Below are 17,607 nucleotides of genomic sequence, written 5' to 3'. Positions count from 1 at the left end.
TTTGTGGGGCAATGAGGGTTAAGTGACTTGCCCTGGGTCACACAGCTAGTAAATGTCAAGTGTCTGAGGTCGAATTTGAACTCAGGTCCATCTGAATCCAGGGCCGGTGCTTTATCCACTGCACCACCAGGTTGCCCCTCCCCCATTCCTTTTTTTAAAAGTAGTAAAACAACTAGAAAAACTGGAAAGCATAGGAATAAATGGAGCTTTCCTTAAAATGATAAGCAATACCTATCTAAAGCCATTAGCAAGCATTATCTGTAATGGGGATGAGCTAGAAATCTTTCCAATAAGATCAGGAGTGAAGCAAGCATGCCAATTAGTATTAGTCAATATTGTTCTAGAAATGCTAGCTATAGCAATGAGAAGAAAAGTAATTTGAAGGAATTAGAATAGGCAATGAAGAAACAAAACTATTGCTCTTTATGGATGATATGATGGAATACTTAGAGAATCCTAGAGAATCAACTAAAAAACTAGCTAAAATAACAACAACTTCAGCAAAGTTGCATAAATCATTAGCATTTCTACATATTGCCAATAAAGTCCAGGAGGAAGAGATGGAAAGAGAAATTCCATTGAGAAGAACTGCAGATAACATAAAATACTTGGGAGTCTACCTGCCAAGACAAACCCAAGAACTACATGAACACAATTACAAAACATTTTTAATACTGATAAAGTCAGATGTAAACAATTGGAGAAATGTTAATTGCTCAGGTAGGCCAAGCCAATATAATAAAAATGCTGATTCTACCTAAATTAATTTATTTATTCAGTGCCATGCCAATCAAATTACCTCAAAATTATTTTATAGAGCTAGAAAGATATCATGACAAGATTCCTCTGAAAGAACAAAAGGTCAAGAATATCAAGGGAATCACTGAAAAAAATGTGAAGTGGGTTAGCAGTTCCACATCTCAAACTGGACTTCGAAGCAGTCATCATCAAAACAATAGTACTGTCTTAGAAATAGGGTGGTGGATCAGTGGGATAGATGAGGTATGCAAGATATGTTAGTAAACAACCATATTGTTTAATAAATGCAAAGATCTAAGATTTTGGGACAGGAAATCACTATTTGAAAAAATTTCGTGGAAAAACTGGGAAACAGTTTGGCAGAAACTAGGTATAGACCAAAATCTCACACTGTATACCAAGATAAGGTCAAAATGGACACATGATTTGAACATAAATGGGAAATTAGGGAAGAGTGGAGTATTTTACCTGTTAGATTTCTGGATAAGGGAAGAATTTGTGACTAAACAAGAGCTTTATGGGATATAAGATGGATAATTTTGATTATATCAAATTAAAACAAAGCTAAGATTAGAATGTAGTTAAAATGAGAAGGGAAAGAAGAAACTGGAAAAAGGATTTTACAGCATGTTTCTTTGATAAAGGCCTCATTTCTCAAATATATAGAAAATTAAGTCAATTTTATAAGAATACGAGTCATTTCCCAATTGATAAATGGTCAAAGGATTTGAACAGACAGTATTCAAAAGAAGATATCAAAGCCATCTATTTTCCTGTGGGAAAATGCTCTAAATTACTACAAATTAGAGAAATGCAAATTAAAACAACTCTAAGGTACCATCTCACATCTTTCAGATTGGCTAAATATTGGATGGGATGTGGGAAAATTGGGACACTAACACATTGTTGGTGGAGTTGTGAACTGATCCAACTATTCTGAAGAGCAATTTAAAACTATGCCCAAAGGGCTATAAAAATGTGTATACCTTTTGACCCAGCAAATCTGTATCTCAAAAAGATCAAATGAAAATGAAAAAGATCTATATATACAAATTTATATTTATAGCACCTCTTGTGGTGGTGGCAAAGAATTGGAAATTGAGGGGATGCCCATCATTTGGGGAATGGATGAACAAGTTGTGGCATGATTGTGATGGAGTATTATTGTGCTTTAAGAAATGATGAGCAGGATGTTCTCAGAAAAACCTGGGAAGACTCATATGAATTGATATGAAGTGAAGTGAACAGAACCAGGAGAACACACAGTAAACAGTAACAGCAATATTGCACAATGAACAACTGTGAATGACTTAGCTCTTCTCAGCAATACAATGATCTAAGACAATCCCAAAGGACTCATGATGAAACATACTATCCACCTCCAAAGAAAGAACTGATGGAATTTGAATGCAGATCGAAGCATATATATATATATATATATATGTATGTATGTATGTATGTATGTATATGTATATGTATATACATATATATTTACTTTATTTATTATTTTGAGGTTTTTGTGTGCATTTTCTTTTGCAAAATGGCTAATATGGAAATGTGTTGTATGACTGCACATGTATAATCTGTACCAAATTGTTTGCCTTCTCAGGAAGGGGAGAGATGAGAGAGGGAGAAAATTTGGAACTCAAAATTTTAAAGAATGATTGTTTAAGGGGTAGCTAGGTGGCGCCATGGATAAAGCACCGGCCCTGGATTCAGGAGGATCTGAGTTCAAATCCAGTCTCAGACACTTGACACTTACTTTCTGTGTGACCCTGGGCAAGTCACTTAACCATCATTGCCCCACAAAAACCCAAAACAAAACAAAACAAAAAAAGAAAGGAAAGCATAAAAGGATGATGGGTTACTGAAGTATGCTTTAAATATTTTTCAAAGCACATTTATCAGTCTTATGAATATAGATAGAGTTAAAGATGTAGAAATAGAGCTATATTTAAGAATGGATGTTTAAAATTTTTGTTTACATGTGAGAAAAAATAAAATAAAAACCGAAAGTTAAAAAAAGGAAGCTCTGGTTCAAATCTTGAACTGATCTTTATTAGCTAGGTGACCTTGATTAAATCACTTTCTCTCTCTATGCCTCAGTTTCTTTATCTGTTAAATGGGGACAATAAGAGCACTCATCTCCCAGGGTGGTTGTGATGATGAAATGAGATAAGTAGAGAGCTTTGCAAACCTTAAAGCACTTACCGACACTCCTGCTATTAAATAAATCACTAGGACCTCTCTGTGTTTTCTTATCTGAAAAAATGGGCCAAGTCCCTACCTGCTTTCCCTCCCTCTCTGGGCTATTGTGAGGTTCAAGCCAAGAGAATGTATTTGAAAATGATGCCTGGCTATAAAGTACTCTCCAGATGGGAGGTCTGATGATGATGGAGAACCGCAGCTTGGAGGGGCAAGGACGGGGTCAGGAGTTCTCTCGAAATGCTGTGTGCGGAAGCTTTGAACTTAATAGATTGGATTGAAGGAATAAAAATGGGTCCTGTTTTTGACAGCCCGAGAAATTGCTAAGGAAGAGCTTCTCGGGGCCTTGCACACTTTGGCGAGTCTCGGGGAGTGTGCGTGTTCGAGCACCTGAAAGAGGCAATCGGCATTCCAACCCTGGGAGCTGGTGCTGACATCAAAGACACGGGAGCATCTCATTCCTGAGAATCCCTTCCTCCCTGGTGGGCAGGCCCAGGGAGTTCAGTCCGGGCAGCCGATGTTCTGTGCATAGATAAGTAAGGCTATTACAGGGAAAGTAATTCAGAAACGTATGGCACGTCTGGATGGCAGGATTTAAAGTGAGGAGGGACCTTGGAGATACTGTAGGCTGACAACCTCTTACAGATGGGGAAACTGAGGACCAGAGAGAGAGGAAAAGATTTGTCTAGTGGTGTGCGGGTAGGAAGAAGCAGAGCCATAACTAGGGCAGGCAACTAGTCCTTTGCCCCAGGGTGCCAAATTTAGAAGATGCCCGCAGTCCCTGCCACACCCCATGGGGGGGGGTGTTGCAGGACCTTTGCTCCGAGGCTTCCTTCCATTTTCTTTTTCTTGGCTTCGATCCCACAAGGCCCCACCTGTCCACCCACCACTTGACAAGACCTAGTTCATCCTAGTTCATCTGCAGGTCATTCAGGCTGCAGTGGGGGCACGCTCTCATCCCTCTTTCTGTGCCAGGGTCTGAGGGGATGGCACGTGGCAGTTTCCTTCTAGGGCTGTTTTGAGAGGCCTCCTCCTTCCGGTTCTCATCTCCCCATCAGTTTGGCTTCCTTATCTTAACACACCCGCTATCTGAACGCCAGCAGAGAGTTCAAGGTAAGCGAGTGACGTCTTCGCCTTCACCTCTATAAAACTGCCAGGCTTTGAGGATCCTATGAGATGTATATTTGTGCTTAGCCAAGTGCCTGGCACATGGCAGGTGCTTACTTAACTCTGGTTTCCTTCCCTTCTAAGGGGAAGGGAGGAGATAGGCATCATGGGCAGTAGAAGGGCCCGATGGAACTGGGGAGCTCCTGAAGACCCAAGACCATGGACTCAGCCAGAGGGGACCTTAGCGATCATTCTGTTGAACCCTTTTATTTCCCAGATGGGGAAATTGAGGCCCAGGGAAGGGAAGTGACTTGCTCAAGGTCACACAGATAGTAAGTGGCAGAGGGAGTAATTGAACCTGGCTCTGGAGACATAGAACTTTCCATTGAACTTCTAAAAGTCCTCATACGTCTGCCTCAAGGCAGGATGGGAAGCAGAGTGTAGAGATTGTGTGTGAAAAAAAAGTGTGCACATCCTTCTCTGCTCTGGGCTCTCTTCTCTTTTCTCTCTGTACTCTCTTGTTGAGAGAGCTTAGAGATCAGTTATTATACAGATGAGGAAACGAGGCCCAGAGGGGTTGATTTGACCTGTCCACAGTCCCATGGGTAGTAAGAAGCAGAGCAGAATTTGAATCCAGATCTTCCAACTCCAAATACAAGGTTCTCTCCACTGTACCACACTCTTACCCCATTCTGCTTTATTATCACACCCATACAGGATATACAGATTTCCGTGCAGTGGTCAGGTATGTTTATGTCTACTTGTGTTCCCAGGGCTAACTGTTGTGAGGATTTTCACATGCTCTTGAAGGGGTATGTAAAATTTCCACATATTCTGTCCAATTAGCATCACTATCAAAGCCAAGAGAGGAAGATGAAGAGGAAGAGGAGGAGGAGAAGGAGAAGGAAAAGGGAGAGGAGAGGAGAGAGAGGGAGGGAGAGAGGGAGGGAGGGAGGGGGAGAGAGAGAGAGAGAGAGAGAGAGAGAGAGAGAGAGAGAGAGAGAGAGAATAACAAATCCTTTGTTATAATTTCTAAGACTCAAGAAAGAGTGTTTATACTGGGAAACTCAACTTGGCAATGGACCAGTAGTGGGGTAAAGAGGGGGCAATTAGGGTTGGTTGAATAACTCTCGTCACCATTGTGTCTCCCCTCCCTTGCCCCCCCCCCCCGTAATAATACCTAGGACTTGTGTAACTCTGCCTCACTAAACTCCAGTCCAAGCGCAAGTCAAGGCATCACCTGGGATGCCACTGAAAACAAGGGACCAACAACAACACAAACAATATTTATCTGCATGGTGTTTCCAGGTTTGTGAAGCCCAGGTGTCTTTCCCTTCCCTAGACCATAAAAAGGCTCCCTTTGACCTAGTTGCCATGGAAATGTGTAGGACAGTCTCCCTGGTCCCCTCCGGGCTGCTAGCCCTCTCCACTTCAAGTCTGAGGGGATAGCCTCTGTCATTTGAGTCTTACAGCAACCTTTTGAGGAGAATTACTGGAAACTGAGGCTTAATGAGTGGAGTGGAGTGCAGTGGATTGTCCATGGTAACACAGCTGCTTGTCTTTGATGTTTCCCCTGTGCCTCAGGCTCATGCTGATGAGTCCTTTTCCCCTGGGTGGGGGGCGGGGAGGGCTCCTGGACAGTAGACCAACAGTGAGAGATGCTTCTGGGAAGAGGAGGAAAGGCCTGGTGAGCTCTTGGAGCCTGAGGCTCTGGGGAGCAGTGGTACCATTGGGATGATTGGGCAAGGATGCTAGAAGGGAGGCTCCCCACCCGCCCCCGTCTTATTGTCCAATGGGGGAGGGAGGAGCGACAGCAGCAGAGAGCAAGGTCAGGCAGATCTGGAGACAGCCTGCAGAGTGTGGGAAGGGGAAGCCCAGAGGCTGCTGATGGCAAGGCCTTGACATGGCCCTTTGCCCCTTGTGGTCAGCATTCGGGTCAGAAGGCAGAGGCCCCACAGCTGAGGAATTATCCAGCGTCCACGGCACCTGCTGATGCAGGCCAGGAAGGGCTGTGACCACACGGATGAAGTTATGGGTCTCCGGAAGTACTGAAAGTGACCCAGGTTCGAGGTTGGGCTTGACCATTTAGTCAGATGGCCTTGGGGAGGTTACTCCCTTTCTCTGCCTCATCTTACAGATGATGAGGCAGTGGTACTAGATAATCCACAAGGTCTCTTCTAGCTCAAACTCCTGTGGGTTCCTTTTTCTGTGATTCAACAAAGTACTTCATCACCAAGAAACAGACTTTGATGACACGGGGTTTATTGGGCTACACCTCATCTATTTATTTTTTGAAACTCCACCCTGCATTTAACTGGTTTTAAAATGTTTTCTTTTCTTTTTTTTATAAATATTTTTAGGTTTTTTTGGCAGGGCAATGGGGGTTAAGTGACTTGCCCAAGGTCACACAGCCAGTAAGTGTCAAGTGTCTGAGGCCAGATTTGAACTCAGGTCCTCCTGACTCCAGGGCCGGTGCTTTATCCACTTTGCCACCTAGCCGCCCCCAAATAATGGTTGTTTTTTTTTTTTTTTTTTTTTTTAGTGAGGCAATTGGGGTTAAGTGACTTGCCCAAGGTCACACAGCCAGTAAGTGTCAAGTGTCTGAGGCCAGATTTGAACTCAGGTCCTCCTGACTCCAGGGCCAGTGCTCTATCCACTTAAAATGTTTTCTTGATGCCTTTAGTTTCTTACACTTTTAAAAGTTATTTCCCAATATATTCCACACCCCCTCACAGTAGAATTCCTCTTCTTAATAAAGTAAAGAGTAAACTAAAGCTGAGGGACTAGGCTTAGGGAATGGATCTTACAGTGTATTCAACATTCCACCCCCATAGGCCTCCACTTCTCTATGGGAAAAAAAGATGCATGTATATGCTTTGTTCTCCAAGACCAAGCTTGCAATGACTCCAAGTTCAGCCACTTTTCTGTGCTGTTTTTGCTCATGCTGGTCTAGTTCTTATGCATCAAACTCATTCTTAGAGGAAAATGTTAGGGTTCTTAATGAACCCAGACACTGAGTGCTGGACTGATGACTCGGACTCTCTGTGCTCCATTAAGCTAAACAACAACAACAACAGCAACAGCAACAACACAAAACTGTTTTCCGGTGTTCTGTCTCTTACCTTCAGGACATCTCCCGTGTGAAAACTTAGCTCGTCTTCTCCTGAGGCATTGAAGTCAAACTTGGCAACAGCCTCCATTCTGGGCTGGGGGAGACAGACAATTCTGTTAGTCCTCTTTTGTGCCTGGGGAGGGGCAGCTGCCCAGCTGGTGGGGCCGGGTCAGAGAGAGCACCATCTGGGTGTTTCTGGAATTTCAGAGGGGGAAACGCCACCCGGGGAGGGTGCCTGCTTCTGACGCGGGCTCTAGAATCCTTGGGAAGACATTCCCCGCCTTCCGGGGCTTCTGCCAATGGCTGGCTGTTGACCACAAGGGCCCAGGGAGGCGAGCTCTCCTCAGCGCCTCCATTTCCCCTTTATCTTTTTTTCCTTTGGGGGGGCGTCTCCAGGCCTGCCACCCACATCTTCTGTCAAGTCTGTTTCCTTCTGATAATGCCCGGGGCAAGGCTATTCCCTCGGACTTGAAGGGGATAGGCCTTACATTACAGCCCAGAGGGGACCAGTGAGACTGTCCTACAAATTTCATAAAGGTTTCTCCATGGCAACTAGGTCAAAGGGAGCCTTTTTATGGTCTAGGGAAGGGAAAGACACCTTCTGGGAGAGTTGGATCAACTAGTCTCAGGTTCAGTGAAATTCTCTGGGAAAGTCTACTTGCCTCTTAAGATCTTGCTTTTATCATTTCTGAAAAGGGGCTATTAATAGCTGTCCTCTAGCCAATTGTCACTCAGGGGCCTTCCCTCACGCCCATGGAGGTGACTGCTCTTCTCCTCCTCCTCCTCCGATTACCTTCTATTATTTTGTCTGTTTGCACACTGTATCTTCCTGGTGAAAGTAAACTCCCTGAACAAGGGGCTTATTTCATCATTAATTAGCTCCGAACCCCAGCACCAGGCACGTGCTATGCATACAGTGGGTGCTCAATAAACAAACTCCAATCCATTGAGATCATTTTGGAGATAAGCGAGTTCATTTGCATGAAATACTTCTGGAGAGAAGTGTTTTCTAAATTCTTGGAATTATTGTCTTCTCCTCCCTTCCCACCCCCACAAGCAGCAGGGAAAGTCTTTTTCCATCCTCACCCAGTGTGCCTAAGGCTCTCCCTCCCTTGGCTAAATTATTGCATTAGCTTTCTAATTAGTCTCTTTGCCTCTAGTTCATTTCTCATGCAGCTGCCACACGGATGTTCCTAGAGGCCTGATGGTTGAGGGGAAAAACAGCTGGGTTTGGAGTCAGCTGCCCTGCCTGTCATGCTTGTCACCTGTGTGGCCTTGGCTAAGTCACTACCCCCCTCCCCCCCTCCCCCCCCATGGGTGAAAAGAAAGGGTTGGGGCAGATGGCCCCTGGGGCCCTTTGATTCAGTTACTCCTCTGCTCAAAAAGCTGCCATGGCTCCCCATGGCTTACAGGAGAAAACACAAAAGCCTCTGTTTGGTCTAACTCCCTCCTCAGTCTGGCTCCAACCTGGTTTTCCAAACTGACTTTACATTAATCTCCCAGATGGACGACGTCCTACAGTCACCACACGGTTCCCGGTACGTGGCAAGCCTTTGCCTGGGCTGGAAAGCCCTCCCTCACCTCTGCTTCTGAGCTCCCTTAGCTCTCTCTGAGGCCCAGCTGAAGTGCCATCCCCTACACACAAAGCCTTTCTTCACCCCCTTTGCTGTCTGTTCCCCCCGTTTCTTAAATGGGTTCACAGATCTGAGAGATGGAAAGGATATTAGCAGGCATCTGGTGAGATGAGGAAACTGAGGCTCCGGATAGTGAAATGGCTTGTCTTGGGACAATAAGGTCAGGATTTGAACCCGGGTCCCCTGATTCCACATCTGCCCTCTCTACCGTGCCATGCTGTGCGCAAGGCTGCTTGCCCCCAGGAGAATGAAAGCTATTGGAAGGCCTGGTTTATCGGTGTATCCCCAGTGCTGAGCACAGTGCTAGGCCCAGAGCAGAGTGCTGGGCCTGACTGCGGGAAGGGGTAATCGAGAATGCTGTCTCAGACACTGACTAGCTGGGTGACCCTGGGAAAGTCACTTCACCCTGCCTGCCTCAGTTTCCCTATCTTTAAAGTGGGTGTAATCATTGCTCTGATGTCCCAGGGGTTCTCTGAGAATCAAATGAAACAATCTACCCACAGGGCTTGGGGGCGGGGTGGGGCTCTGACAGATGTTTGGTAACTGTTTGTTGAAGCAGATCTGGAGGTTGATTTTATGATGGTGCCAGGCTCAGCCCCTCGACCCTCAGAGTCCCTGGGCTCCCAGGGCAGGAGGCTCGCCGTCAGGAAGACAGGAACCCTCAAAGCTGCAGTTTGGCAGCAAAAGCGTTTCTGCGGACGCTGCTGCACATGTGACTGCGTCTCAGATGCTCGCTGGAGGTTGGCTAACAAACAACCCTGGCAGGAGTCACTTTCACTCACTAGTAAACTGGGGCAGCGGTTCTGAGTGTCCCCAGCTTCTGCAGCATCCCGTCTGGGCCTGGGGGCCAGGACACACGCAGACAAGGGAAGGGGAGCCCGGGAGCCTCCTAGGTTGGAGCAGGAGCAGCTGGGGATGTCAGGGGCGCTCTGCCCCATAGTCTGGTGAGCCTCTGATGGATGCCTCTCTGTGTGACCTAAGAGACGCCGGGGCCCCTGGCATCTAATCCGGAGCTTGGTCATGAGTCATGGCAGACACCAGGTCTCCAGTCGACTCATTTCAAGCGTCCAGTTTAGGTCCTCAAACGTGTATTAAGCATGCATGGGGGCGGATCCCACCCTTTACGTCTGGGCCTCTCTGTGATCATGGGAGGCACCCTGGGGCCCGGTGGACGAGGCACTGCACTTGGAGTCAGGAGGGCTTGGGTTCTGTGATCAAATCAATCACTTTCTTCTCTCTGGGCCTCAGTTTCCCCTTCTGTAAAGTGAGGGACTGGACTCAGTTGGCCTCTGAGGCCCCTTCTTGCTCCAAATCTATGATGCTCTAAGTTACTGGGCCTCTGTTTCCCCTGATGTAAAACTGCCCTGGGAGTGACTGCAAGGCCCCAGCTGCCCCGCCCCCCAACACCCTCCAGAAGAGGACAGGTACACGTGCAGATGCCAATGTTTGTTGTTGTGTGCAGTGCCCTGTCCTATGCTGGGCATACAGAGGTGGTAGGAAAGGCTTCCCCTGGGGGTGGCCCTTGAGCTGAGTCCAGAGAATTCTGGGAAGCCACCAAGGGAGAGAGGGTCTTGCCGATGTGGGGGTGAGGAGTGAGAGGAGGGGAGAATTTGCAGTGGCCCGGAGACCCTTGAGGGAAGGCCTCATGTGGGGCCCGGCTGGTTCCACTGCTCAAGAAGCCTTTGATGGATCCCTACTGCTGCCTGAGGCAGCTTGGTGAGGCAGTGGTCAGAGTTTGGGGCCTGGAGCTGATCTGAATTCAAATATGCCTCGGATAATTATTAGCTCAGTGACCCTGGGCAAGTCACTTAACCTCAGCTTTCTCATTTGTAAAATGGGGATAATAACAGCAACTATCTCCCAGGGCTGTTGTGAGGATGAAATAGACAGTAAAGCACTGGAGAGCAGCGAGGTGGCTCAGTGGATAAAGCAGCGGCCCTGGAGTCAGGAGGACCTGAATTAAAATCCAGCCTCAGACACTGTGTGACCCTGGACAAGTCACTTAACCCTCATTGCCCTGCAAAAAAAAAATAGTAAAGCACTTAGCACAGTGCCTGGCACATAGTTGTTATTGTTGTTCAGTTTGCTTCAGACTCTTTGTGACCCTGTTTCGGGTTTTGTTGGCAGAGATATTGGAGATACTTTTCCAACTCATTTTACAGATGAGAAAACAGAGGCAAACAGAGTGAAGTGACTTGCCCAGGGTCACACAGTTAGTAAGTGTCTGAGGCTGGATTTGAACTCAGGTCTTCCTGACTCCAGGCCCTGCACTCTACCCACTGCCTCACCTAGCTGACTAGCTGCACTAGTAAATGCAATATAAATGTTAGCTATTATCATTATTGAATAAAGTATAAATTCCTTAGGGAGATATTTTCCTGTAACATAATGAAGAGAACTATAATTGGAAGCCCAGAACTTGGCTTCAAATCTCAGCTCTTCTACTTAATAGCTGCGTGACCCTAGGCAAGTCACTTCCTCTCTTTAGGCCTCCATTTCTTCATCTGTAAAAAAGAAGGAGTTGAACTAGACGGCATCTGAGGTCCCTTCTGGCTCTTAATTAATGAACTGATATTGAAAAGCTATCGGATGCCCAGAGGGACTTCTGCCTGAATGCTACTTGTATTAAGAGAATTCCCCATTTAATCCTATGCATCCTAGTGTTTTAATTCGTTTTTTGGTTGGCTTTTTAGGATTTCCTAAATAAACCATCATGCCATCCGCAAAAAAGTGACAATCTTGCTTCCTCTTTGCCTATGTTTGTTCCCCAAGTTCTTTTTCTTGTCTTATTGAGATAAACATTTTTCCTAGCATTAAATATTGAGTAATTCTGGTGATAGCAGTCATCCTTGCTTTCCCCCTTGATCTTATTGGAAAGGTTTGTTTATTCTTCCTCCTGACTTTGGACTTAATGTTAGGGCTGTGCACTTATGGAGGAAATGTCTCCTCTGAGCTTATTTCCTCTTGGGTCATTCTGTCATTTTCTTGGGATATCGAGGTTAGTACAGGATCTCAGGGACAGTGTAAGCTGGAGACCTGTAAGTTTCCAATGCCTCCTAAGTGGTATTATCTTGTCTGAACTTGGGTCAGAGCAGCACGCATGTGGGTTTGCCCTGGTTGAAGTTCCGGTAGACTGATGCTGGACTTAGCCATTATCCCCTATTTGGAGAGCTCTGCTGGTTCAGATGGCTCTCCTTTGGTCTGGGATTCCTGCCCTGGTTATCATACCGATGGCCTCAGTCCAGTCCTGGGGGCAGAGCCATCCAGTTACTGTTTGCTTCTGAATTTGCTCCTGGTTCCCTACACAGCCCAGGGCTTGCATCTGCCCAACCGTCATTCTTAGGCACAGGTCCCCCCTTCCTTCCATTCTGGATTTGTGACCAGGATCTGAGCAGTGAACAACACAACTGCCCATCAGTCCTACATAATGCCCAAAGCTTGTGCCCCATCTATGGGTCTGGGATCTCTTGCCTTGGTGCACAACCTACATCCTGAGTGCATGGTGTTCTTGTTCTCCTGCCTAAATGCCACCTTGGTGTCCCAAGACCTCACTGCCTGTCTCCCTATGCTAATCTATACTGGAAATTAACACACTGTGATTTTTAAAAGAAAGATTCTCAATCAGGACTTGCTCTAGTGCATTTTCTAGGTCTTTGTGGAAGATGTTCATTGGGTTATGAACTTGGTTGGGCTTCTTTCTACTCCACTGTGTCCATTCTGCTCTTCCTTTTTTAAAAATTTCTTTTTTTAGGCTGGGCAATGAGGGTTAAGTGATTTGCCCAGGGTCACCCAGCTAATAAGTGTCAAGTGTCTGAGGTTGGATTTGAACTCAGGTCCTTCTGAATCCAGGGCTGGTGCTTTATCTACTGCACCACCTAGCTGCCCCCTCCCCCTTCCTCTTTAATTGAAAAATGGGGAACCTGAAACCCAGAAAGGTGAGCCCAGAGTCACAGGGAGGGTGTGCACCAGGAACCTAGATTAGAACCCAGGCTTCTGAGGCCAGAGCCAGGGCTCTTCCCGCAGCTGCCTTTCCAGGGAAGCTCATCAGGAGATGGTCACTCTTTTAAGTGCTCCTGCAGACCAAGGGGTCTTAAAGCTGACTCATCTCTGGCTCAAAAAAAGAGGTGGTACCCAGAGATGCAGGTTGGGTGGATTCTGCCCAGCAGGGGGCAGCAGGGCACACCGAGCCAGCCTCCAAACCCATCCTTTTCCCACAGAAAGACTTCAGCTAATGAAGCAAAGCCACTGGGGAATTGTGATTGAGTGATTGATTCCCTCCCCCCACCCCCCACCATGAGGGCAGGGGTGGGTTCAGAGCAATAGTGTCCCGGAAGGCCTCCCCCCCCCCACCCCCGCCCTGCCCTGCTTTTTTAAAGAGCCTCTGGGTTCAGAGCGTTTTCTTCTTTGGGTACTCAGAGTATAAGCCTGGGGAGGGGGCAGAGAACCTAAGTCAAAGATACCTGGGTTTAAATCCCAGTTCTGCCACCATCCCCCTGCGTGACCTTGGGCAAGTTGCTTCAGGTCCCTGGGCCTCAGTTTCCCCATGTGTAAAACGAGAGAGCCCTCTGAGGTCCCTTCCAGAGCTAAGCTGGCCATCCCATGGCTTGTGTTCAAATCTCAGCTCTTCTACTTGCTGCCTGGGTGACCCTGGGTAAATCACTTCCCTCTCTGGGCCTCAGTGTCTTCATCTGTAAAATGGGGGAGGGCGGGGGCTGGACTCAGTGGCGTTGAAGGTCTTTTCCAGCATCTGCAAAGGGGGGGCAGTCATGCCCATAGAAGACTCTTGAGTTGGAAAGGTCCTGAGAAGCCATGGAGGCCAATCCCCTGTTTTGGCAGGGAGAGCCGGCCCATTCGGCGGGGTTGGAAGGTACCAGGCTGGCACTTCCTTAGAATTGTCTATAAGTGCCAGCCATTATTGTCCACTCTGACCCTCTCTGACAGAGGAGGAGGCCAGGGCCTGGGAGGTGACCCACTCAAGGTCACACAATCAGTCAGTGGAAGAGCAGAGATGAGAATCCATCTCTCCGGAGGCCCAGACTGATGTTCGTCTCGCTTTAAGAAACTTCCCTTTTAAAAATGATTTTGCACATTGTGGACATTTTGCCTTTCCTCCTGCCCATGGCTAACCCATTCATTTTTTCCTTTTAAACCCCGGGAAGGCACTAATCCCTGGAAGGAGCAGCGTGAGGGAAAGCTGGGACTGGGAGGTGATTCTCCACGGTTTGTAGTGCATTAGCTGCTGATCTGCTCACACTGAGCTAGGAGGGGAGGCCGCCCGTAGGCCCTTCCTCGTGGCCCATCTATCCCTGTCCTGTGCTCAGGTAGGTTCCCCAAACAGCCATTCATCCGTGCTCCCAGCTCCGGGCTTTCTGTGAGTAGTCACAGGGACGTCTGCCGTGACAAGTGGCTGATGGGCAGTGACTTCTTTGGGGAGGGATGGAGAGCTGCTGACAGTGGGCGGGAGAAGAGGGGGCTGGGCCGTGTGGCATTTCCTCACTGCCTTCCAAGTGGACAGATGGGCAGTCCATCCACAGTGACTGGGTAGCGACCACTAGCTGAACCTTTTAGATGGGTCTGCCCCTGCATCTGCCTGAGAGGCCACCACCTGCAATCTCTACAGTAACAGAAGCCAAGAGACCGAGACCCAGAGAGATGTGGGGACTTAGGGTGAGAGAGTAGCAGACACAGGGTGGGAAAGGACCAGAGGCCAGCCAGCTTAACCCCCTCATTTTCCATGCCAGGAGAGGTGGGAAGATGGCTCACTCCAGGCTACATAGGAAGTGGCTGAGTCAGGATTCGAACCCTGGCCCTCGAACTCCAAATCTAGTGCCTTCTCCCTGAGTACCAGGCCCTGTCAGCTCTGGGGTCCCTCCTCCCTCTGCTGGCCTTCTCTCTGATTTTCCCCACGTCTGGGGATTCTGAGAGCGTGGGGGCAGTCTTGCCACCACTAAAGGGAAAGTTGGCGGGCCCATGATGCTTGGCTCCTCTGCATTCTCCATCCCTGTTTAATCAGCCCCCTCTCTCCTGGCTCCCTAGATTGCATTTTTCTCCTGAATGCTTTTTCTCTTTTCTAATCATCTCCCTCTTCTTCCTGAGAGAGTGAAGGAGGAGAAAGGGAGGGCGGGCAGAGGGTGGGCCTGCTCAGAAGCCCTGAAGGAACCAGGGAAGCCCTGGCACTAGTCTGGGCTTTCTGACATCAAGGCCACCACTTGTTTTTAAAAATACTCGGGTGACTATTTCAGGAGAATCGGTTTTCTTTGCATTTTTCTTTGCCTTTAAAAACTTGGTTCTGAGAAGGGGCCTGTAGGTTTCACTAGACCAACAGTCAAAGGAGACCAAGACACAACTCCTGGCTTAGTGGAAAGAGGGTTGGACCTGGTGGCAGGTGAGATCTGGGTTTGAATCCTACCTCACACACCATTAGCAAACCCCTTCCCCTCTCTCAGGTTCAGTTTCTTCATCTATAAAATGGGTACAAGACACTTAGACTTCACAGGTTTTGTTATGAGGCCGCAGTGGGTGCATGGATGTAAGGTCATTGGTAACTTTCAAAGGCAGTGTGGTATAATGGGTAGAGAGCTGGCCTAGACAGAGACCTGTGTTCTAGTTCTGCCCCTGATATTTACCAGTGTGCGTGATCCTGGGCAAGTCACAGTGGCCCAGGAAATGCTTCGGGGCTATAATTTGCAGAGCACGTGCTGATTTGTGTTGGTAGAGTTTGAAATCACAGGTTTGGCCCCCAAGTAAGTGTTATACAAATTGTTACCTATGGCAGGGCCCCGGGGGTAGAGACCACCTTGCTCATTCTCAGAGGAAGAAACTGAGGGCTAGAGGTAAAGTGTGTGCCCAAGGTCACACAAGTAGTTAATGTCTTTGCTAAGATTTGAACCCAGTATCTCTGACTCCAAAATTAGCCCCCTTTCTACCATTCCATCCTTTATTTCCTTTTTCTGTTTTTTTTTTGGGGGGGGTGGCAGGACAATGAGGGTTAAGTAATGTGCTCAGGATCACATAGCTAGTAAATGTCAAGTGTCTGATTTGATCTCAGGTCTTCCTGAATCCAAGGCTGGTGCTTTATCCACTGAGCCACCTAGCTGCCCCCATGTCTCCCTTTATTTCAAGGTAATAGTCAAATTCCTTAATCTGGCCCTCAAGGCCCTCCATAGTATGAGTCTGATTTGCTTTTCTCATTTTCTACTCCTTCCCAATAAGAGCCCTGTGCTCTAGGGATCCAGGTCTAGTCACTGTTCCCAGAACGTGTCCTGCTCTTTCCCACCTCCAAACCTTTGCTCATGTCTAGGATGGCCTCCTGTCTCCCCTGCACATCTTACCTATGCTCCAAGGCTCATCCATCTTAGGTTCTGCCTCCTCCTTGAAGACTTCTCTGATTATTTTATGCACCATGGACATTAAATCTTTCCCTTTTCAACCAGGTTACCAGGTATGCAATGGATATCTTGGGTACATTTTGGCAAACCACTGGACAAAGTCCCTCATCATATACTGGCTGAGATGTGGAGGTGAGTGATGGATGATTCTACATTAAGGTGGACTCACACTTGGCTGAATGATCTCTTCCCAAAGGAATGAATGGATTGGTGTCTTAGGCAGATGTTCCATGCACATCTCATTGGGCTCTGTCCTTAGCTCTGTTGCGTGTGACATTAAAATAATGGCTTTGAAGTCATTAATTAAACACCAAGTGCATGCTTACCAATGACTCAGATGACTTGAGGATAGCAGGGGAAGCTAACACACTGGGTGTCAGGATCAGGGAGCCCAGACTGGGTGGGAATGGTGGGCCAAACCTATAAGACAAAACTGAAGAGGGACAAATGTAAACTTCTTTTTTCAGGCTCAAAAAATCAACAGCTCAAGTACAGGGATTTATGTGTAAAAGATCTCAGACTTTTAACTTGAGATGCTATAGCTGCATGATCCTGGACATGTCATTTAATTTCTGTGACTCAGTTTCCTGGAAATGAAGAGTTTGGACTTGGCCTCTTCCATCTCTAAATCGATGATCCCATCGATCAACAATATGATGCCGCTGCTAAAAAACAAAGCTAACATTATTTGAGGTTTCAGTGAGAGAGTGGTGTGGCATCCTAAGGTGCTCCATGGTAGTCTGCTGGTGTACTAGACAAGGAAGATACCGAGATAAGGAATGAATCAGTCCCTATTCCCCCAAGAGACTTAGGAGACAAATAGAAGTCATCGACAGGAAAAAGACTAAATCGCTATACCAGGTAGTCTTGGGAGGCTGTGGTAGCTAAGAGAAAGCCCCACTCATGATGGGCTGAGCCTGGATGGTTATCTGATGTAAACATTAATTAACCCTCATTCCCAAACCCACCAGTTCCTGGGGTCACCCATGTACTTGACTCAAGCACTTAGCCATGATTCTCCTCCAGACCAGGGGTCTGGGAGAGGGGGGAAGGGCAGGGGAAAGGGGAAGAAAGGAGGGGGGAGAGAGGAGGGGGAAGGGGGAAAAGGGGAGGGGGGTCAGCCTCAGCTCTTGTGTGGGGGGGCAGGTGGCTCTTCACTAGTTTGTTTATAAAGACCCCGAGTGGTCGCAGGCTTCTGGGATCCCCATTGAGGCTCCTCAATGCCTTCTTAGAGGCTGCCTCGGGTGGGGTGGGAAGATCATTAGGAGCTTTCCCCAAGCCCCCCGGCTGTGTGTCATTGGGTAAGTTACTTCCTTCTCTGAGCCTCAGTTTCCCCACCTGTAAATCCTTTATCTTAGTGCTTCCTTCTGAGACTACCCTCAATTTATCCTTTGTAAATCTT

The 17,607-nt window shown here is 47.4% G+C and overlaps 1 protein-coding gene across 2 annotated transcripts in view; it reads right to left on the bottom strand.

Moving 5' to 3' along the window:
* Positions 1-17,607, bottom strand: part of GRAP2 (GRB2 related adaptor protein 2) — a 93,093-nt gene that overhangs the window by 21,017 nt on the left and 54,469 nt on the right. Inside the window, exons 2-3 of one of the 2 annotated variants that reach the window (XM_043968205.1) lie at positions 16,532-16,638; positions 7,194-7,277 (exon numbers count right to left, since the gene is read on the bottom strand). In XM_043968205.1, coding sequence (XP_043824140.1) covers positions 7,194-7,271 — 78 coding nt within the window. In that variant the 5' untranslated portion in view covers positions 7,272-7,277; positions 16,532-16,638. Of the gene's footprint in view, positions 1-7,193; positions 7,440-16,531; positions 16,639-17,607 lie in introns of those variants that run through there. The other variant, XM_043968206.1, reaches the window with a different exon arrangement.

Source organism: Dromiciops gliroides, chromosome 5, assembly GCF_019393635.1.
Source record: "Dromiciops gliroides isolate mDroGli1 chromosome 5, mDroGli1.pri, whole genome shotgun sequence".
Classification (NCBI taxonomy): Eukaryota; Metazoa; Chordata; class Mammalia; order Microbiotheria; family Microbiotheriidae; genus Dromiciops; species Dromiciops gliroides.
The sequence above is the reverse complement of the archived record's forward strand: the minus strand, read 5'-3'. Positions and strand labels throughout refer to the sequence as shown.